Raw genomic sequence first — 23152 nt, 5'->3', positions numbered from 1 at the left:
AATCCTGTCTTGATTTTTTTTTTTTCTTGATGAAAAATATTTCATTTTGGAAAATGTAATATATAGAGGTTAAGATCTCCCTTTCTTCTTTTAAGTCCTACACAATCCATATCTCTCCTTTATTTTTGGCATTCCAACAATAACCACCCCACTTCTAAGCCTGTGGTGTTGACCTGTCATTGTGTCAAGAGTCTGAGGTGTGGCACCAGCATTGGGCTTCTGACCTCCAGACCCACTAGTGGTGTTCTTGATCATCCAGCCTGCAAGTTGTAATTGAGCATGTTGTTCTCATGACATGGCTCACCTGTGATCTGTTTTAGGGCTCAGGGCAGAGACAACTGCTGTTCACAGGTGAACGTGACCATTGCAGCATCTATTCTCACAGCTACAGAGCTAAGTGGGCAACAACTTTGCTATACCAATGTGCCAGATTCTCAGTACTTTCACATTTCTGCATCAGAATAAAACTGTCTGAGCCAAAAAGCTTTTTAATGAAACAAAGGGTGGAAAAAAGACACTTCCTTGAGTAGGCAATATCTTGATAGTGATGCAATTATCATTTTTTAGAAAGAAGCTTAATTCTGCACTCAGGTAAAAGTCAAAACTGGTACCTGCTGGCCTTCTTTCTGCTTAGTTCTTCCTCAGTTCATTCTTTTCTCTGACTGAAAAAATGTGTCGATGAACAAGCCAGCCTGCTGAGTATCTGTCCAGACCAATACTAACAAAGTATGTCGTTCCCAAATAGTGAGATGGTTTTAAGTTTCTTCGATATTTAAAGCTGTTGCGAAAGTCACAAATCGCCTCCCATTCTGCAAGTCAAATGTCTATGCTGTTTTCCCACTACTGTTGATTTAACTGTAAATTGCTTTAAAATAGCACTTAAAAGTCTTAATTCTTTATACCAATAAGTTCTTAGTGCCCTAAGAGAAACATTGTGCTGAGAAGGCACTACAAACATATGGCAATGTTTGCATATGTACATTTTGTCTTGCCTTGGATGAAGTTATTTTGTAATTTGAAACCTTAGTGGAAGGATTTTTGTTTTTATCATGATCAGACATCTAAGCACCAGCCCTCTGCTACAGCTGCAGCATAAGCATTCAAGGTCTTCAAGCACCAAATTAAACTTTTGCTTTCCACTTAGCTCTCATTTTTTTTCTTCCTCTGAATTTTTATATTTAAATAAACACTCTAAGTATTTGCTTACTTGGGGAAAAGGCAGTCCTATCCTTGTCCTGTTATGTTAAAGCTACTTATTTGAAGGGCAGAAAGCTGAGACCATCAAGAAGATACTTAGAAGACTTTTAGACCCATAAGCTGGGTGTTTTTCAGTTGGCCAAAACTGAGGAGGGGGAAGAAGACCCACAGGTAGCTCAGGTGAAGCACAAGAGAGCGGCGGGGAGCTATCAGTGTGATGTGGGCCTAAGACAGTGCTTTACTGCAATGTGTCAGATACAGGTTTGGCCCGTGTCAGCTGGAAAGCTCAACAAATTCCTCAGCCCTGCTCATGAGTGGGAATGGGCAAGGGGATTTCCCAGTGGGCATTTTGGATGCAGCTATTCTGCGTCCAAATTTTGCATAACAAAACGGGTAATTGTACCAGTTGGCCTCCATTCCAGGGAATGGTCCTGGGCATGTGTAATTATTGTTGTAGAAAGAGGTTTTGTATAGTTTAGTGAAAGGAAATTGGAAAATGCAAGTGCACGCTTAGTGAAACCAGGGGAAGGGTCTTGGTGTGTCTCACAAAGTGTCTCATCATTACTGAAGCTGGCGTCTCAGCAATACAGCAAGGATAGTGCTTCCTTTTCTCTCACGTTGGTTGTCGTTAGAGAGATTTGGGCCACAGACCGTCTCCCTTTCTATCCGTGACATTCTGTTAAATCAGGCCCCTGCATTGCATCCAAGGCACTCCCCCAAAGTCAGACAATTACACTTCATAATGATGAAGAGCAACCACTGTTCTGAGTGGAAAAGCCAGTCCATGAGTAATGCAGTCCCGGTGTTCGTTGCTTTCACTTCTTGTTGTGATTTTCTGAGTTCCTGAGGTGCGGGAAAGCTGGAGGCGAGAAGCTGTCAGCATCAAATACTTGGAGAAAGAACATTTATATCTCCATCTTACTTTCCTCAATTATATATTGTATTGGCAGGGCAATAAGTAGGCAGGCAGCTTGCCTGGCCAGTGCCTGTGCTGTTCTGGCACAGAGGATTAAGCGCTTCATGCTTCAGAGCTGTCAGGCTGGCACTTTTCACCAGTAAATGCAGCCCTAAATTAAAGCTAAATGAAAATAGAGATTTTGCTTCAGAGCTTGATTATGTCATTTTGTTCCATCTTTTTCCTTGTTCAGTGGCTAAGGAAGGGAACCGCTTCCTCAGTAGGAGCGTCCATTGAGTTATAAACTCATGTGATATTAGAGTATCTTTGTGTATATTTATGTATGAGATCATTACAGTTGCTATTTTAAAGATATCCATCTCTGTAGTACATAAAACCTTTGGCAGTAAAATTGTAAATCCACGCAATGGGGTGTTAAGCACACAAATCCAATTAAATCCTTCAAACAGCTTTGAAAGCCTCTCCCAGAGGGTACAAAAATGGTTATTTGTGATTCTCTTGAACTGCCTTTTATGGCAGCTTGCTTAGAGTGTCTGTGACAAGTAGTCTTCTGGGGGTTTAACACTGCAAATGGTAGGTTCTTTAAACAAGCAAATGAATAAACTTAAGACTTGGATTTACTCTTTTAACAGATCCTACACAAATGGGAGGCCTGAGTATGCTGCTTCTAGCAGGGGAACATGCCCTGACTGCACAAGAGGTAAGGAACTCTCTTCTCTCCCTTACCGTGTGCCCTCAGTTTAATGAGAGCTCTGAATTTTACCAGTGGGAAATGAAATTTAAGCTACATCTTGGGAAACCCCAGGTGGGACTGAAGTGTGAGTCCTCTGATAAGAGCCTTGTATCCCAACTGTGAACGTAGAGGTTGGGCCCAGTTTTTATATCGGTTCAATATTAACTCTGCTGACTGAATAATTTGATCAGACCAGGCAGGTCTGCCCCCTGAAAGGATATTATCACAGGTAGAAGAGTTGAAATACAGCGACTGTGTTAACAAATGGGTGGTTTGCAAGGTTTTTTGGGCAAGGATTTCATAGGCTTGTGCAATGCCTCACACAACTAATAAGAAAAGTGAGGAGGGTTTCTTTTTTGTTGTTGTTGTTATTGGAGGAAAAGCAATAATTAGCTATCTATATGTGATACCCCCAAATGTAAAATGTGTAGCACATTTGAGATGGATTGCTCCTATACTGCCAAGACTGAGCCAAGATTCCTCAATGCACATCAGTTTGAGTGGTGAAAGTCTTTGCGCGGATGTGGGTACTGGCTTTCTGTGCTGCAGCATGAAAAATAAGAAACAATAGGGTAAGGTTGACAGAAGTGAAAAGAAAGTGGTTATTTTGTGCTCAAATGAGAATATCCTGTAGTTTTCAAATTTTTAATCTCTCAGCTTGGAGTTTAAAAATTGTTTTTACTATGGTGTTATGTTTAAATGAGAGGGAAAGGTGTGTACTGTAGTCACAGATGCTCAGTTCCATTAAGAAGGGTTTTTGCTATGACCTAGTGAGTTGTGCCAGAAATTAGCCCATACTTACTAATGAGTTACTGTATTTTAATTGTCATGGGCTGTCTGAGAAGCATGGAAGTGTCAGAGCACTTTCCCAGGGAACAAAACTACACATCTCTGATTCTTCCAGAGGGTCCCCTATGTAAAATACATCCTCCAGAACAATCTGGATGCTTGGTGTTCTCAAAGGGGCCCAAATTGATGAATTTCAGTCCTCCTAACTGTGCATAAGCAGGAATTAAGTCTCCAGCTGTGTTTCTGTGCACTGGGAAACTTCCTCAGTTTCTTTGCATGGCAGCCCTGGTGTATCTTCCATTTTCCTTTGTTTCCTTTTGATTCCATGTTTCAGTGGTGATTAGATATGGCACAAATATTTCTTAGGCTTCTGTTTCCTTAAATGCAGTAAAGATCCTAAACCTATTTAGACTTGGATAACTGAATGACACATCTGGCTTCCCATTCTTGGGCATGTGGACAGAGGAGACATCAGATGTTCATCTTTGCATGCCTATGAGACAACTGATGGTTGGATTTCCATGCTTATGTTTGAGAACAGTTTCACACTCAAACCAGCGTTTGGGAGGTTAGCAGAACAGGCTAGGAGGTGGTTTTACAGGCTCAGTAAGAAGCTCCAGAAATCATTGTAGAACTGGTAAGCTGCTTTTGTCTTCAGTGGTGGGGTGCTTAGTCGTTTTGTGTCAGAGCTGGTACTGATGTGGGAGAGAATTTGCTGTACTAAGGTAACTGCTGAAGTATTGTCAGTGAAGAGGTTCAGAAGTTGCTTAACTATGGAAAATATAGGTATTGTTTTCATATGCATGTAAGTATATAAATATATGTTATGTATCTAAAACCCTGGCATTTTTTATATTTTTTTTTTAAAAGGGCAGATGCAGTGTCATTTTTAAGAGAATCCTCTGAATGTGGTCTTCGTTATCATTAAAGTGTATGTGTGTTACATGTAAGATACATGTGCATATATATGTTTCTTAAACTATGTGTCTTAAACACATACGATTACCTGTCAACATGCAGTTTGATTGCTTGTGCATATGTATGATTATGCAGACTTGGGTGCCTTGTAAGCACAGGTCTTGTGTACTACTATAATCTGAAAAAGTGTTATTACAGAAGAGGGCAGCATTGGCATAGTTTGCTCAGAACTTGGGAGAAGATGAGGGAAGTTATACTTAGAGGTCTGCTAATCCCACATAAATGTGATCACGGAATTGTCGGAGATCTAGAGATCATCTAGTCCAACTCACCTGCTAAAGCAGGATTGCCCAGAGCACATTACTTTTCTGTAAAGTGTGTGTTAAATGGGTGTATAGGGACTTTTCAAGTTGGGTGTTTAACCTTTACACTGTCAGACGCCCAGATGTCAGGTAACAAAGTGAATAGGTGCCAGCAGGAGGATGGGAAGAGCGATACTTAAAAAGTTGCTTTGAGGATTCAGTCACCATCCCTGTATGTCACCGGTTATGTTCCTGTTGTGGTAGGGTTTTTTCAGTAGACTAGAGACTTTTTCCTCTGATAACAGAATTCAGTGTCAGTTCATGACTGATTTCCAAGCAGGAGTTGGAGTTACTAAGCAGACAAGGCAAGAGGAGCTACAGACCTTACCAGCAGCAAAAAACCAACTTGGATATATGCAATGAGTTTCCACCTGGCTTTTGCATCCTTTCATCAGTTGCACAAGTCTGTGGTGTGTATATGAGCGAATATTGATGAGCACCCGAGCAGAAACGCCAGGCCGGTCTGCTCCAGCTCGTGTCCTTGTGCTGGGCAAAGCCTGGTCCTTGCAGCAGGTTGATGAGCAGAAAGGTGAAGCTGGGTGAGGAGCGCTCCTTGCTTGCCCGCTCGCCTCCCTCCCCTGCACAGCTGCCTTCCTTGCCCGTCAGGCCCTTTTCTTGCCTTACAGCGGCACCTAGTGGCCTCTCTGTAGGTTACTGCCCAGAAATACCAGAATTTGTACTGTAGTCCAAAACCTGGCTCTTTTACCAGTTTCCCCCCCTTGAGGCTGCCCAGCACATCAGGGAGGCATTAAAGCCTCAGGTCAGTTGGTGCAGAAGGTGAGCCGGGGGCTGCCCCTCAGCTTTGTTCAGTGTGATCTGTTTTAGAGCCGGTTACGGTCACCTGCAGGAGAAGGGAGGCTACAGAGGCGTTATCCTTGTATTTTCCTTCTCTTGGAGGACAAAGGATTACCTTGCACGCGGTGCCAGGTCTGCACAGGGGGTATTGCCTAGGGTGTAAATCAGAAGTGAAACATCTCTTGGTGCAGCTAAGGGTAAGCTGAGAGGAGGAAAGAAGAAATGAGATGTTGTAGATGTTTTATTATAGCCAGAAATGAGACGCATGCAATGGCACTATCTGTGCATCCATCTCCTCCTGTAATTATTTTAGCGTTATGATCAGATCCAGCCTGGCAGAGGTTAGAAGTCCTGGAGATAATAACTTTCCCACAAGTCAGGAGTGTGTGGGGAGCACCAGAGTAGAAGAAACCAGCTCAAATTAGTGCTCCTGTCAAGCCAAGGCAGCAACATTAACTTTTTAAAGGTAATGGAAATTTCTAGGAAAAGTGTAGTAGTTCTAACCACAAAATCACCTCTTGAATTACTGGGCACCAGCGATCTGTCCTTTATACACAAAGCTGTTGGAATCTGGGCTTCACACCATAAGCCTTCTATGGTTTATGGTTCCTGTACCGCACGGTGAACAGGCTGTGCCTGACCCCCAGCGTGTGGCCTTGGAGGCAGCAAGATGGCTCGTCCTCCTTCTCTCTGCCTGCTGGGGAGCAAGTGAGTGCCTCACAGCCCTTGTGTAGCCCCTCATAGCCCCTCTCAGGAGGGCTTTTCCCCTCCAGCATGGCGCTCCTGGGATGGTGCGGGTCAGTAGCACCAGGTCGGAGCTGCTTTGTGCTGTGCCAGCTGTTGACACGTTCATGTGGAGGTGTCCCTAGATAGGCAAAGGAAGCTGTGAAGCCACAGTCTCCGTTACGGCGAGTGGGCAGGATCCACATGCATGGCCCTGCAGCACCAGCCTCAGGGAGCAGAGAGGTTTCACAGGGCTTCCTCGTTAGCATCACTTTTCCGAAGCAAAACAGTCCCCTTTGCTGCAGCAGGTTGTGTAGGCTCTGCTTGCAGACAGACTGCTTCGATCAACAAACAAAGCTACCTGAGTCAAACTGCAGAAGACTTAAGTTATATGGGGAAGCAAATCCCAAATTTGGTTACTCCTATGAGAATCCCACGGGTGAAGTGGCCTGAAATAACCAAATGAGACATGCAAGCGGCATCCTTATATATTGCACAGCAGTGCAGAGACTGAGACCCTCAGAGACAGGTCACTCATAGCAAGGTGGCTGTGCGTCCCTGGTACCATCCCCACCACTGCTGTGGCACAGACATCTTAAACAGATCATACAGAAACATGAGAAAAGCGGTAATAAACGTTACATCAGTGAGAACAGTAACACAAACCATTGAAAAAACAAAAGGCATTAAAAATACATTCTTTGTAACCCTTAGGGTTGGTACGGTCCCATAGTACACTGATGAAACATCCTGCTTGGTGTTTAACAAATACAAAGGAAGCGTAGATCATAGCAGGCACTGTTGCTGCTTGGTTTTATGGCGGCAATAAACAAGTTTGACCCTGTACGTAAGCAAATAGTGTGGTGTAGTTCCCCTTGGCTGTGGGTTGCTGCACTTGGATTTAGCGTTTTCAGGGGAGTGTGGGCAGCAGATTCCTGAAAGGGAATGCTGCTGGGGCTGCGGCAGCGCTTCAGCGGCTGGGACAGAGAGGAGCAGGAGCAGCAGTGCACACCTCACGGGCGGTGGGCCTGCTTACGCCGTGGTGCTTTGTGCCCACCGGCAGCAGATGCAGTTGCTAGCTAAATCTCACGTGGGCATTCACTAATAAATGCCGTTGACTTACTAGTTTTCATAATAAATAAGAGAAGAAGCGCATTCGCATCGAAATGTTTTAAATAAACAGAAATTTCATGGAAAAGTTTGAAACGGGAAAAAAAATTCCATCCTGTTGCTTCCCTAAAATCCCACAAAGCCTCCTTCCTTTCTTCTGTTTCCTGTAAGCCATGTTACATACCTTATTTTATATTAACAGTGCCTTATGCTTCTGGGAGTTACACTTGTAAATCTTCTACGCTCAAATGTGACGTTTAATGAATGTAGCATATTTGATACAATTCCTTTACAGAATGATGCTTGATTAACACATTTCTGGCTAATAAGAATAGTACGGCTAAGCTCTGTGCTAATTTGAATAGGTCTGTTGGTTTAGAACAGGCATTTCTTTGTTATTTGAGTTAAAAAATGATGACTCTTTCTTGCGCTGTTTCCCATAAGCACCCCTAAATGAATGTTTAGGTACATTATTTGAGCAATTTTAGGCTTGCAGTACCCTTAAGTACTTATTTTCATGCTGTTGGGTGATTGGAGGTTATTTTTCTAATAAGTATTTCTGTCACTTAGCAACCTTCAGTGTCTTCCAAATTTTTTTTTTTTGGCGTCTAAGTAATCTTCCTATTCAGAGTGGTAGTACAAATTACAGATATAGCAATGTTGATAGCATCATCAGTACAAGGCAGTTGTGTGTGTAGCCCAGTATCATCAGTTTAGTATTCTGTTGCATAAAAATTTTTTGCAAAGTTTGGAATTACAAAAGAAAATAAAAAATCCCTGGTATTTTTGTGGTCTTTCTTCTTAGGTGATTTTCAAATGCATTAAAATGGGTGCTGAACTATTTTTTTGCCTATAAATTTGATTTAACCTGTCTAGGGCTGTGAAACATTAGAGGTTGTGAAGCATTCTTCTCTTAAACATTAGTTCTTGCAACTGCTGCCTGGTATTTTGTTGTGCTCCCTGTTATTCTTAGCTTCAAAAAAGCGCCTTTGAGGTCTTACTCTGCACACTCCTTGTTTCAGATTTCCTCGAGTACTTGCCAATCTGATGCAACTAATTCTACGGAAACCTGTCAGAAGTCGTCATTGTTTCAGTTTGCAGAGGTGAGTTTCTTTAAAAAGGGTTGTCTTCCCCAGCGTTTTCCTTTTAAGAAGCATCTGATGTTCAGCTGAAAGAGAAATCGGAAATCTTTGACTAAAATTCATGCCTTCGTATGTTTCTTCTTTTTGGGTTTATGGTACTGGATTATTTATCAGGCAGATAGGTCAGACTGGAAGTGCAGGAGAGTGTGTTTAGGAACATGGTGGAAACCTTAGTGCAATAATGAAACTGGTTTAAAAAGTAATTTAGAGATGTGGTACTCCTGCATTTAAACTAGATTCTTACTAACTAAAGTTTTAACATGTATATTTGGATGTTACATTATGTGCTTTATCTATTGTGGCTGCTTTAGTCATTGACTCCATCAAAAATAACTGTAGTTCTGGAATTTCCAAAATTTTCTTCTATTCTATAACCACCAAACAGCTCTCTGCAGCTATGCTTTAGTTTTGCACGGTACAATGTTCCTGTCACTGTATCTCCAGTTATTGCTAGAAGTGCAACTGTGGTGCGTTGCTGTTTGTTTGTTTGTTTGTTTGTCTGTTTGTTTGTTTTAAAGTATACACTGTTTCATCTGTGTTTTAATGGATTTCATTGACATAACTAACATGACAAGAATGAGGTTGCAAAGAGTCCTGGTCCTCTGCAAGCATCACTTGCTTGTTTATAGCTTTCCAACCTTTTTGAAATTATCATAATCAAGTGAGTATTTAGCTATATAAATATTAATTGTATAGGACATTTGGTTTTTATTATGTTTTTTCACACCAACTGTGAATCTGACTCCCATGTCTGTAATACTCATTGCTGTGTGCACCTTCATACTCCTCCCTAAACGTCATTGCTTACAGAGCAGATGCATTGCAGTCCTAGCTCACAGAAAATGGGAAATTTTATGTTTTGGTTTTTTGTTTGTTTGTTTTAACATCAACCCCCAAGACCTTGAGTTCCAACTTAAGATCTGGGGCTTTCAAAATGTATTAGAAATAAAGCACTGATCCTTAATTTGTAATTAAAGGTAATGGCCACAGTGAAGTACGTAACCTGCAATTAGGCTCTTAAGCAACCTGCTGGCTTTTCTTGTTAGGAAGAGGAAATGCTTGGTGTGCCAGCAATACTTGAAAGCTTCTCAAAATTGGTTAATTTCAGTATCACTTGTGATAGTTCTATGGTAACAATTCATCATCCATCTTCCAGTATTTTTAAGATGCTTTTTGACTGTCAGTTGAGCAACGTCATACTTCGTATAGTTCCTCTTGATAGCGTTCTGTTTCTTTAACTTCACTGTTAAGTCTTTCAAAGAGTAAGACAAATACCAGCTCACTTAATTGTTTCAGCTCATTTTACAGTGCCTAAGCAGGAGAGTGCTAGAGCCATGTGGTAGTAGGCAGGAATTGTGTTGTGAGCTGCAAGATACGCTCTCGCCCTAAGGGCTTCTGACCCCTGGCTTTTCTTTACCCCTCAAAGAAGAATTTCAGTGGGTGCCAGGAAACAAGCTCATCTGCATCACTAAAACATGTGGTTTAGAAGTAGCTCACTGGTGATCAGTATTTAGAAATGAATATTACCTAGTCTTACTTTTCAAGGATGTTAAACAGCCTGTAGTGAGGCTGCACCTAACCAGTGCACGGTAGGTATGTGTGTCAATCGTAAAATAATTTGTATTTGTACCAAGGTCTGACATTAATCAGAGGTGTCATTTGCAACAAAAAAAATTGGCGCAACAGTATAAAATGCAGTTACCTTAGTGTCTGGGATAGATCTGGTATCTCAGAGTGCCTGCATGCATTGTGTCCTGGTTCATGCTTACCTTCCTTGGTAAGTAGCAATTTGTACTCTATCAGCACCAGCATTCTGCAGTCTCGGGTCTTTCGCTGAACTGTGAAATACAATATAGCATTCAGGTTTTGTTGCTAATCCTCTTTTGACATATCAGCAGGCAAATAAAAGCCCTTCAAAAAAGTCTCAGCCTGTTCTTTCCTGTTTCCTAGGAAAGAGTTTCCTTGTGAAAAATAATACAAGATCACCATTTCACAGATCACCCATTTATGTGTCTCCTGGAAGGCAGATATTGTTCTTTGTACGGGTGTGCTGGGACTCGTTTGCATGCTCTTAGGTACCAGGAGTCTTTCTGTATGATGGATCAGAAATGTAGCACGTTGAAGTTTGATATTGAGACTGAAGAGTTAGATAACACAAACATAATTGTTTCCCTGACAGATCTCTTCAAGCACATCACAGCCTGGAGTCCCGGGAGCTGTAAAACAAACCGAGGAGTCTGCATTGTTTCAGTTTGCTGAGGTATAATGGCTGAAATATGGTGGGGGAGGATGGGAGGAAGCAACGAACCAGTAAGGGCTGTCACTGAATGGCTAAGCACCCTGTCTTATAAGGAATTCCCATCTGTAGATGTTTATCTTCATGACAGCATTGTGTTAAGAAAATTGGGGTGGGGAATAACCAGTGACTAGTCAAGATGTTGGCCAGTTCTACCAGCTGTAGAACACACACTGGGCTTGTGACCATTACCTGGCCTTCCATACCAAAGGACCGCTGCAGAAATATTTTCCAAATGGCCTTTTTATTTACATCTAGGAAAACAACAGAGACATTCTGAGATGTCGTTATGCACTGGCAGTGGAAGAGGCTGCAGCAGTGCAAAATGGCACCCCCTCTAGAGGAAGGAATCCTTTGAGAAATAACCTTGCAGGTCAAAGGAAGCTTATCACAGCTACAAGGATATGTCACAGGATTGTTAGGTGGTGACTTACAAAGCCTGTAAATTACCCATCAGTATGTAAGCTATCCTCCTTCCTCCACATATTGAAGATGTTGAGTTCTTAAAGATTGCTTTTAAGAATTTCTTCTCAAGTGTTTAACATGCCTCTATGAGTCAGCTTTACACACGTATACTCTTCTTGCTCGTTTGGGGGAGTCTGGTACTGCTTGCAGAATCACTTATGCTAAAGGTATATTCAGGGTGTATCTGACAAGACTGGGATTGGAGCTGGTGCTGGAGGAGCACAAGGGGATGAAAAGATACCCTGTTTGTTACCCCATGTGCTTACAGAGGTCTGACTACATACAACATGCTGCTTTATGTTAAATGTTAAGCTAATTGTGTGCTGTGTTTTCAGCTTGGCTAGGATGGGCCTTGATGTATTTCTTAGGAAGTCTAGTTAAGACAAAACAATTTACTGATTCAGGTGCCATAAAATACCAGACTACGAACACCCCTATAAAAGATAAAATAGAGTTAATATCTCTAATCATAGAATCATTTAGGCTGGAAAAGACCCTTGGGATCATCGAGTCCAACCATCTACCCTACTCTACAAAGTTCTCCCCTACACCATATCACCCAACACCACATCTAAATGACTCTTAAACACATCCAAGAATGGTGACTCAACCACCACCCGATGTTTTCATATGTGTCACCTTTTTTTAAAATTACGAGTCAATTTGGAAAGTTCTTTTGAGAAAATTAGTGGAATTGAGCAGGATGAAGCTATGTGCTGAAGCCAACCTTTTAAACCCAGTAAAAGATAGAAGCTGGACAACATATCGTGAATTTTGTTGCAAAATATTATACAAGTGAATCTGCTAACTTGCTTTCAAAAATCTTAACCATCTTACATTTTAATTTAACAACAATTTTAGGTGTCTGCAGAGTTGAACAGGCTATGAATTGCCTTCAGTACAGCACTTTCAAATTGTCATGTAAAACCATACTCTCAAAATTTCATAGAACCTAAAATCATTTCCTCTTCTAATTGAACAAATAACAAAATCATGAACCTGAAAATTGTCATGCGGATGTGACAGTGCATTGAGTTGCATACCAGTGTGCTGAGCCAGCTCATTTGGCACGTTGGAGTGCATGTATGAATCATCGAATGCTAGGTAGAAGAGGTGCTTAGAAAGTTAATCAGAAACTGCAGAGGACAGTTTTAAAGTTGGGGCTAATCTCTTTTTCTTGTTAAAAATATTACAATATGGGTGCAGTCTGAAGGGGGTCGTATTTTTGGGGTTGTTTTTTCAGTGTCTGGAAATAAGGGACAGAAATCTGGAAAAGCAAAAACCAAACCCACCAAACAAACAACAACAAAAAAAAGCCCCACACATACCCCCCTTGTTGGCCATGGTTATTCCTCCTGTGTTATACTGTGGTTGTGAAACCTTAATGGCAGTGGCTAGCATCATGTTTTGTCTATAGCAATAGAGAAATGGATTTTTTGTAAAGATTTTTAAGATTCCGTTTAGGTTTTTCTAGGGGAAAGTCTTGAACATGCTACAGAAACTCTTTAAGCTTTCTCCCCCACTATTAAAGCTGCTTGTGCTCTTTCGAATATAAGGGCTTTCATTTGCTCAGGATGTCTTTGTCAAGTTTGGCAAAAATCCCATTCCTTACTGTGCCATTTCTTGCTGGGTCCTGTCTATATGAACACATTACTGCATTTAGTAAGCTAAATTATGGTAAGCAATTTGCAGTAGGCTGCTGTCAGCAATGTACAGTGCCACAAAAGAAAAGAGAGGAGGAGAGAAAATAGTTATTTAGCCAGTAGCCAAGTAGACCTGTGAAGAAATGTGAAGTGTGCTGTGGTCTGATGTGCCTGGAGACTTTTGGCAGCCATCCCAGCTCAGTTTTGGTTCTGGCTGGGTGTTCCTCATATGTTCCCTTTCTCTGTGCTGCCTTTGCGGCAGGGTGAGTAAGAGTGCCTCTTTGTGAAGACAGCAATCCCATTGAGTAGACCTGTCATTTAAAATGGACACCTTTACCCCAGGAGTACAAGTCCCCTGTCACTCAGAAGCAGCTCATTATACATAGACGTAGCATGAGATTCTTTCTTCTTTACAGCCTGGTAAGCCTTTCATCTGTTTGTCTATTCCAAGTGCTATAGTCTTCAATTAAAGTTGTTGAGGACGTGGCTAATGAGGCCTGCCCAGTGACTTGCCACAACAGAGAATAAAAATCCTAGGAGTAAGACTTTGTTGGGTCCTGCAGCTCTGCAGGCAAGCACTGTGGAGATCTTCAAAGATGATGTGACACCCTCATAAGAGGTTTTTTTTTGAAATTTGGCATGTTGCCGAGTTACACTCTTGACTTTCTCATTCCGCTCTGATTTTGGAAATAGTTGGCCCTACTTTTGTCCTTCTGGTTTGTACCTTTAGGGAAAGCCATTATATAGGCCAGTGATTTCTGAGCAGTGGGCTGTGTTCCTCAGCGCGGTGGCTGTTTGCAAGCTGTCTGCTCACATGGGCTGGTTGCTGTCATCCTCCTTGCCATGTGAGGGAAGCAGAGCAGATGGGACCCCTTGCTCTCTTGGTCTTACTGGATGTGTGTTTGGCAAACGTGAACAGATGGTGATGACTGCTTCATAGAGGAGAAACACAAGCACCTCTTAGATTTACTTAGCTAAACTCTCCTCCGTTATTAAACAAAAAAAAATGCTTCTTGAGAGCGGAAGCTATAAAGTTGCTGGTTTACCCATCTTAAAACCGAAATGAAGCAAAACCCAAAACTCTTCAGTTTCAGCTGCTTTTCTGAAGTTTTTCTCTAGGTAATTTACTCAAAAAAACCAATCACATGCAGCATACAACAAGGTGAAATATTCCTTGCTAGTCTAGCAGGTTACTGTCAATTGATATGAATGTATGCTTGAGGATGATTTTGTCCCTGCTGCATTCTCGCATACTCACTTAGAGCAGGCTTGTGGGCAACCATTTCTGTTCTCCTGTGCTGAACAGAAGGTTTGAATCCAGAACTTTTGGTCAAAACGTCTTGAAATTGGGAGTATGAGAGCTAGTCTGTATCTTCTCTTCCAGCCTTCCCTTAGGTAAGGCTGTAACCTTCCCAGGTAAAGCCATTATGTAAAATAGACATATATTTGCTCTTTGCCTATATGCTGAAAGCATGAAATATCTGTGTTGGAGTGAAATGCCTGTTCTAGGAGGAGAAATGAAAAAGCTGTACCATGGCACGTGTTTCTTACGTAAACTAGAATGTAATATAGTAGCTAGAATGCTGACCTGCATTGTAATGAAAGATAATTTGATCCTAACAATCCCCAAGTTAAACCTCTACATAAGAAGGGGCTATTTGTGGTTGTAGTAATGCAGCTTCCAATTATTCTAGTTAAAACTGGAAGATGATGTTAAAAGACAAAGAGATCTGTAACCTCACTGAGAGCTGATTGATCAGCCGTTCTCTTCTGATATTTGGCCAGCATCTTTGGCAGAATGAGTTCAAGGTTTACATCTCTTGCAGTTCGTTTTCTTGACTATGAAGAGAAATCTTTTTGCTGAGATGAGATGTTGGCTCCCTTTCTTTCTATTAGTACAAAGATCTTGCATTTTGTTAGGAGCACCCATTCCATTGCCAAAATGAAATTCTTTATTCTTTCCTCACATTATGCATCTGGAGGCAAGATATGCTTGCATGTTCTCAGGTTATACTTTGGTGTGGTGGTATTTTTCTGTCCCTTTTCTGCCATTCATACTGCACTGAAAAAAACATTAAAAGCTGAGACTTTATTACAGTAGAAAGAAAAAAAAGTCAAGACCCACTTCCTACAAAGTGCAACTTACAAGATCACTTACGTAGTGTGATCTTGAACAGATTCCCTGAACTGTCTCAAAGCAAAACTAGGATTTTGAATTATTTTCGTTTAATATTGAAAATTATTGTTAGTGTACATTCAAGTATTATTTCCCATATTTTAAATAGCTTGCAGTAAAATAGATATTCTGGGTCGGGGGGGCAGCTGTAATGAATCTCCGTGACAATCGGAATGTAAACAGTTCAGATAATCCAGTTCAAAAGAAAGCCATTAAATATAAATAAAAAGGCTAAGCTGATAATTTTTGCGTCTGAAAGATCATGGTCATAAGTGTTATTATCGTGATGAGGTAGATGCCATGGAAACACCAGTGGTCTTACCCCTAATCTTAGGGCTTTTCAAGGTTTCCAGGTCAAATACTAATCAATTAATGCCATGCCAGAAAAGATCAAATGTGAGAAATAATTATTAACTCTTGCGTTGGTGAGCTCATAATGAAATGAAAAAAATTGGCTGCAAAAGCAATTCTGTAAAGTGTGCTTATAGTTATTTACTCAGCCCTGGTGCTGGCAGAACAACATCTATATACAAGGCTAGATTTGACTTCAAAACATAAGGTCTTACTTCTTTTTTCTACCTAAAGAAAATGAAACAAGAAGTGCCTGTGAGGGCAAATCCTCCTCTTCTATGTCTAACCAAATGAGAAATAATGCCCAGGCTTTCAGGGAGAATTTTATTTCATTGACCACCACAGTTTGTGTTTTTGAGCAAAATGTGTGTCTTGCTCACTTAGTCACGTAAAACACACAGCGTGATAGAATATTAGCTGGGGACAATACAAACGTAGAAAATAATCCATGAGCCTAAACAAAGGAAGAAATTCTTTGTTTGCTGCTATCCTGTTGACTTCTAAATGCCTGTTAAGTGTTTCTTGGATAAGATTGTCTATCTGAAGTAGGGCCTTCTGCCAGACAGACCTAAAAGTAACTGATTTAACTAATTACTTAATTTTTTCATTCATTTTCTCCCTTCCTGTCTGTCTTTCCTGTGTGCCACTGAAATATTTTCTTCTTTGTTCATTTAAAACCTAGATCTCATCAAATACTTCCCAGTTGTCAAGTCCTGAGCCAGTAAAGCACTGTGGGAAGTCGGCACTCTTCCAGTTGGCAGAGGTAAAGTTACACCCATTAGCGTCACAATGGGGAGGTGTGTGTATCTTTTCCCCAAAGTGTGAATTTTGCAAGGTTTACTCTAGAATCAAATTTAGTATTTCGAGAAGCATATATTACTATATAATGGAAAAGCAAGAGAATTAGGCAATTGAAATAGCAGTTGAAAAGGAGTGGGAGGTCCATTGCTGAATTGGGGACCAAGAATAAGAAGAGGAAAGTAGACTTGGAGATCATCAGGATTCTGTATGAAGTTGAAGCAGTGTATTAAGTTCCGAAACTGGCCTCTGTCAGCAGTAATCAAGAACACTAAGTCAGGTTTTCCTAGAAATTCTCCGTGAGTCTTAAATATAACCTTGTAGAGGTCTCCTCTTATGGATACGGATGAATCACTCAAAAACCTTTGAGATTTGGTGTGCAAATATTTCTTGATGATTGAAAGATGACGATACATGCTGTATTCCAGCTAGCACCGTGTACACATTTTTGTACACATTTTTTTGCCTTTTTTTTTCTCCAAAATCACATCCTATTTCAGTGAGGAAGATGGTTTTCTAGATCCTGTATAGAAGCATCCAGCCATATATTTTTGATGGTGAGATTAATCCCTCTCAGGGAAAAAAAGACAGAAATACAAGTATTTCATGCCTTGTTACATGGATAGTAATGCTATCCTACTTCACAGGAACTCATATGAGTGGAATAAAACCTGCCTTATCCGACAGGCAGCCCCTGGCAGTAGTAGAGTTTGTGGGTGTTTGCTACGTTGTCTGCAGGACCTGTGCAAGGGTAATTACACCTAACTGTGATCAGTGATCCATAAGGACATTTGACTGTTGCAGCCCTGGGACAGCAGAAAGGCTGGTAGTATTTAGTCAGGAACAGCAGAAGTTTTTGAGGTGTCCTCTCAGAGGACAGCAGCAGGGTTTGAGTGGTGGTGTTCTGGAGTTAAGGCTGATGCTGACTTTGGAAGTCAGCGTTAAAAGTGGCAATGTCACTGTGAAGCTTGTGAAGCCCTAATTTGGGGGAAGGAGAGGTGCTTGTCCACAGGAGTGCAGAGTTTGTACTGTAATTGGCAGAAAAAGTGAAGCTAAGTCTGGCAGCGTGATGTTTGCATGTTGGACAGGTTTCTATGATGTCTCTCTCAGTGATTGCTCAAATGGATTCCTACAAGCCTAATTTAATATACAAAATGAATGTTAAAGGCTTCTTAAACTGGGAAAAGTATGGCAGATGTCGTAAGCATATCCTCCTTGTCTCTAGCTCTTGTAGGATATTGGTGCTGTTGATACATAGTTTTCTTCCCGGTTTTGGAGACCTCTCTAATGTTGGATTGTAATTGGATAAATAAAATGTGAGAGTTTCAGCTGAAGTTTCAGGTAGCAGTTCAGGACCTGGTTTGGAGCATTCCAAATAAACTTTATTCATCACCTCAAGGGTGTCTTAGGTTTGCAAGTTCGTTTGGCAGACATCTGTGCCATGCCACCGTAACTCCAAATGGCAGATGCTGGAGGGGACTGGACCACTGTCTCCGTGCTACTGGCACGGCAGGGGTCTGGTGGATAGGAGCCTGTCTGCTTCTGTGCACCACACTGCTATGCTCCTCCTTCCACTCTCTGCTGTGTTGATTAACCGTTTTTATCTTCTCCCCCCCCCCCCCCCCTTCCTTTTTGATGTTTCACAGTGTTTCACAGATGGTGATGAAATAAAATGCAGAAGTGGGTTAAGTCATTTACTGAAAAACTCTGAGAGTTTCTGAGTTTCTAAAAATGGTTGGAGCAGCCACTCTGCAGTCTGAAGCCTGGGATGCTGTTCCTGGTGTGTTCTGCTGAGTCTCTTGCTTTGCCTTTAGCCTTCAGTGGGGAGGCATGAGGGTGACTGGAGGCAGCGGTGGGGGTGCGTGTCACCTCCACAAGGCAAGCAGAGACCACTTCTGCCACAGAGGGACAGCAGCACTAACAACACTTGGCTGTAAGCGGCATTTGGAGACTTGAGCTGGAATGGTCAGAGCTTGAGAGATGCTGTGAAGGGCTGCAGCTGCCAGGAGAGAGAGGGATATAGCACTGTTAACCTTTTTTGTTGATTTCCTTTACAGGAATGATGCGTTGATTTCTGCAAAATCAACTTTGTGGGCCTGTGTTGGTTGAAAAACAGTGAAATCTGAGTTTTGGGAGGCAGGGGGGTCTAAAAGGTTGTAAAGACTTTAGTTCCTCAGTCCCTAGAACTATACCTCTTTCTAAGGAAGCAACCATAAGAAACTTACAAGCTCGATAAGAGATTATGGAATAAGTCCTTAAAAATACAATGTTTTCTTCTTCATACTAATGGCCAATCCTCAGACTGATGCTTTTAATTTGTTTAGAAAAAGATAATTTCTTTGCACCTAGCTCAAAATTGATACAAAACACTCTAAAGTATTGAAGAGGGTCATGGCTTGATACAGGGAAAAGATTCAGGAGAATAAACAGCTGCCTGCTTGCCAGATAGCTTCCCATACTCTTGAGGAGTAGTAAAGGCTTAAGGGCTCCTACTTGACATTGGTTTCATAGCATCTTTTTTATATGAGTCCTGTGGGACACCAACAGGCAGTGCCATGGCCTGACAGGAGTAACCTTCTTAAGCTATGCAAATGAAATAATTTTGCAATCAAATGTCTAACTAAGCCTTCAGAAACACCACCAGCTGGCTTGCACACTAGTGTAGATTGGTGCTGGGCTGCTGGAGTCTGTTTCTGTGTGAGAGAGCATGTGCTTCAGTTCATCCTGCTCTTCAAAGGGAGTCCTGACAAGATCCCCAAGTCTTGAGAAGGCTTTTAATGTCCAGTGGTATTACCCACCGGAGCAATGCTGGAGCAGGGTTTTATTTATAACAGTATACACAGGTCTGCACTTCTTTTTCAATATACAATCTTATGAATGAATTTTTGGAAGAGAGAGAAAACCCGTTCAAAAAGCTGTGTGGTAAACATAAAAGAATTGTTCTGGTAAAATAATGTTTTTCCTCCCCCTCTGTTTTTTCTTTAGATTTCTTCAAGTACATCCCGTTCAGGTCCTTCTGATTTAACAAAACAGTGTGGAACATCAGCATTGTTTCAGCTGGCAGAGGTAATATTAAAATACTGATGACTAATTACCACAGGTGCAGTGGGGTGGAGAAGTTAATGATGTTGATTGCTGAAGTCTGGAAGGCAGAACAGTGCTACAGTTCTAATTACACCGTTGCTTATAGAAGCATAAATTATCGTGGCTTGGGTGCCACAAGTCAAGATTTCCCCAGACTAGCCATCAACTTGGAGGTTTCTAAGAGTCTGTGCTGCGGCTGAGAAGAAGTACTAGACCCTGGTGGCAAAGGGACTTTCCAGTCACCATTGAAACTGTTTCAATTCCTTGTTTTAGGGTTTGGGAGTTTGACTGGTTGGTTTGGCCAGGGCAGGATGGGGTGCAGGTGCAAGGAAATGGGAGAGGAGAGCTGGACTAGTCTGTTACTCCTATTAGGGCATTTCCATTACAAATACCTGTTAAAGGTCATTGGTTGCTTTCATTAATTTTTGCTTTTCATGCCTACTGTTTTTGAAGTGGAGAATAAACAGGTCTATAGGTCTTTCTATAGAAACTCTGCTGTTATACTCTCTTCAGATCCTCCTTCTGGGAACATTTTTAAATCAATAGCCTCTTATTGAAATGTGTATTTCTTTTGTTTCTAAGCTTTTTTTTAAGTTTTCACAATCTTAAAGGCTGTGAATTGCAAGTTTATTTAGAGCTCACAAAACAGAATTCACTTTTTTGTAGCCACATCGTAGCCCTCTGTACTCTTGGCTATTGCAGAAGCAGCAAAGGTATAGTGAAAAAAAACCAAGCCAAACATTAGCAAGGGGGTGTATGTATGTTTAATTGACAAAATATAATTACTGTCCAAAGAGTTGCATTTTAAAGATTGATCTTTAGTATTTGAAAATCCCAGGCTGTTTACGTTGTAGTGCAGTAAAGAAGTCAGTACAGAAGTACCTTGGTACCAAGAATCCACTTCAGCATCGTTGTGGGGTTCTTCTTTGCATAATTTAACCTGCTTCCTGATAGACACTGTGCTTCCCAAGCTCCAGCGTTCCCAGTGCTCGACCTAGCTTGACCTGAGCCAGATCAGGAGTTTCAGCCCTGTGCAGCACGAATTTTGGAAACTTTCAAAACGTTCTCTCACTGGTGTTATGCTCATACATATATTGGTGTAAGAGGTGTTTTTAGATTGCAAGTAAAAAATGCCTTGCTAATATGAGAAATCTAAAATCAACCCAGGAGAACCCAGTGATCTGGAGGGTGCATCCATACTGACCAAGTGGCCTGTGGGCTGAGCTGTAGGATAAGGAATCTCCTGATGTCTGGTTCAAAGCAAGCCTCTTCCATCTGGTTTTGCTCCAGGTGGCTGTTTGGTTGACTTTTGGGTTTAAAAACAAAATAGCACTGGAAATAAAGCTTGGAGGCTTTGAGAGGGAAAGTAAGAAGAAAAAATCATGTTTTCCCAAGGGCAACTGCTTGGTGCTGTGAAGGACTATGCCCTGCAGCAGTGTCAGTGTAGCTTACAGGTGATCCGAATGTGAGAGAATCTCCCAAGTCAGTGCTTCAGGAACATGGCAGATTAGGACTGTTTTACAGCCCTTTTTTTTGAATGTTGCTGTTCCTTAGCCAGTATGAGGGTTTTGGTTTCCATTAATGTTATCTCCAGGAGGAGATAACCATGGCAACGACTGCTGCTTTGCAGTTCTTTACAAAATAAGTCTGTGATCCAAGAAGAAAGATTCGGAAGGCTTTTTTATTACCTTCCAAATCATTTTGCATGTTCAAGTAAAAAAAAAATAGTCTTGATTATTGAGATTCAATTAACTTTTTTCCCCTCCATCTTCAGACCATTTGGAAAATGGAGGAAAGAATTGTATATAGGAACATTTAGGAGTTGAAGGAGGTATGAGAGTGAGATTTCAAGTAACTTGTCTGTGTCAAAAGTCAGAGATACTGTATTGTTCCATTGCGTTTAGGGTATTCTGGAAATCAATCTAGCAGTGGGTTTCCAGGTTATATAAAAGGCACTTAAAGGATCACGGAAACACCACTGAGATCAGTTGGAGTCTTTTTCTGTTAGAGCAGTAGAACCTGCCAGCCTTATTCTAGCACTTAGCCATCATCACCTCGCATCAGTATCAGTGGGGCTTCTGCATGTTTCTCAGTACTGTCCTGCAGCATAGTTTGCTTTTTTGAACTAAGATGCCAGAGGGCTTCCCTGTGTAATGCTCCTGTTAATATAGGTAAGTAACGTTAATAGTTGATGTTTGTTTCAAGGGACTGTTTTTAAACTTGTTTTAGATGTGCCTTGCTTCAGAAGGAGTAAGAGTCAAAGAACCTGGGAGAACAAAATTGGAAGCATCAGAAGATATGGGAAGGGAAGTTTCAGAAGAAATGGAACTAGAAGAACTGGAGAAAACAACAATAAAAGACTCCTGTAAAGTGAAAGTAGAACAATCGGAAATAGAGAAAATGCAAAACTGGGATGAGACAAAAGCTGAGGAATTAGAAACTGCAAAATGCAGAGATTTTACTAGTCTTGCAATGGAGAGCAGTCCTTTTGAGAGACATGATAACACAAAGGATCACATGTGCTGTTCTCCAGAGCTTTCAATGGCTGACATGAATATCCTCGGGCTAAAGCCAGAAAAGATAAAGAAGAAAAAGAAAAAAAATAAGTTGGACCGGCACACAAATGAAAAATCCACTCCCAAGAAATCTTGTAAAAAGAGGCAGTCCTCTGAGTCGGACATTGAAAGTGTAATGTATACAATTGAAGCTGTTGCAAAGGGGGATTGGGGTGCTGAGAGACTCGCTGAACCTCCCCACAAAAAACCCCGCCCTGTCTCAAATGTGAAGGGAAGTGTGTTGGATACAAAATCACCAAAGAAAAAAGTTAAATCGAAAGAGAAGAAGGCATCGAAGGAGAAACCCCCGGAGACCACCAAAGAATCAAAGCCTCCCGATTTCCTTAGTATTGCAGCCAGCAAGGAAGTACCATGTGAGGCTTCTGATAACATTAAAGTGGAACCACTGACCCCAACAGAGGAGGTGGTACCCCAAAGCTTACCAGGACAGGTCAAAACTGAGGACAGTGACTGTGTTAAAAAGATAGAAACCTGTGGCTCCAGGAAATCGGAGAGATCTTGCAAAGGTGCTCTTTATAAAACTCTGGTGTCAGAGGGCATGCTCACGTCTCTGCGCGCTAATGTGGACAGAGGTGGGTGGCTTTGAGTGTTTCCTTTACAGCATGAACCGCAAAAGCCTGCCTGGAGTTGGGAGGAAAAGCAAAAGTTTATGTTTAAGCTGGAGTTTGAGCAGTGTGTGATTGGAATGCTGTGTCTGGTCACCTGAGATGCTGGAGCAGGTGGAGGGGATGGACTCCATGGTCCAGGGCAGGTCTTCTCGAGTCCTGCTGTTTCTGTTAGTACGCACCCGGCCACCTCTTAACCTCTCCCGTTTTTGTGTTTCATGATCTGAGATTTAGCTTTTGGACTGAAGGCTTTGTCGGGTAATTAGTCAGCCTGCTGGTAGATGTATGCAGGGCTTGTGTTGTATGTAACCCTGAACAATTTCCTTGTTTCTGTATAAACAACTGTTGCGGTTGAGCATAGTTCTCAGTCCTACAAGAAGCAAGTGTGTTGTGCTTTTGCTTTGGTTGTTAGTTTGGCTACAGGTGATGAGCGGGAACCCTTCACCTTGTGGAAGGATAAATTTGAGATAATT

The 23152-nt window shown here is 41.5% G+C and overlaps 1 protein-coding gene across 5 annotated transcripts in view; it reads left to right on the top strand.

Annotated features, from left to right (window-relative positions):
* The window catches only part of BBX (bobby sox homolog (Drosophila)), a 150503-nt gene that overhangs the window by 96296 nt on the left and 31055 nt on the right, over nt 1-23152 (top strand). For 4 of the 5 annotated variants that reach the window (XM_014947343.1, XM_014947340.1, XM_014947342.1 and 1 more), the window contains 6 exons: nt 2746-2813; nt 8566-8646; nt 10865-10945; nt 16299-16379; nt 19400-19480; nt 21728-22646. In XM_014947343.1, the coding sequence (XP_014802829.1) occupies nt 2746-2813; nt 8566-8646; nt 10865-10945; nt 16299-16379; nt 19400-19480; nt 21728-22646 (1311 nt within the window). The remainder of the gene's footprint in view (nt 1-2745; nt 2814-8565; nt 8647-10864; nt 10946-16298; nt 16380-19399; nt 19481-21727; nt 22647-23152) is intronic. The other variant, XM_014947341.1, reaches the window with a different exon arrangement.

This window comes from Calidris pugnax, unplaced genomic scaffold, assembly GCF_001431845.1.
Source record: "Calidris pugnax isolate Ruff unplaced genomic scaffold, ASM143184v1 scaffold95, whole genome shotgun sequence".
NCBI lineage: Eukaryota > Metazoa > Chordata > Aves > Charadriiformes > Scolopacidae > Calidris > Calidris pugnax.
This window is presented reverse-complemented; position numbering and strand designations above follow the sequence as displayed.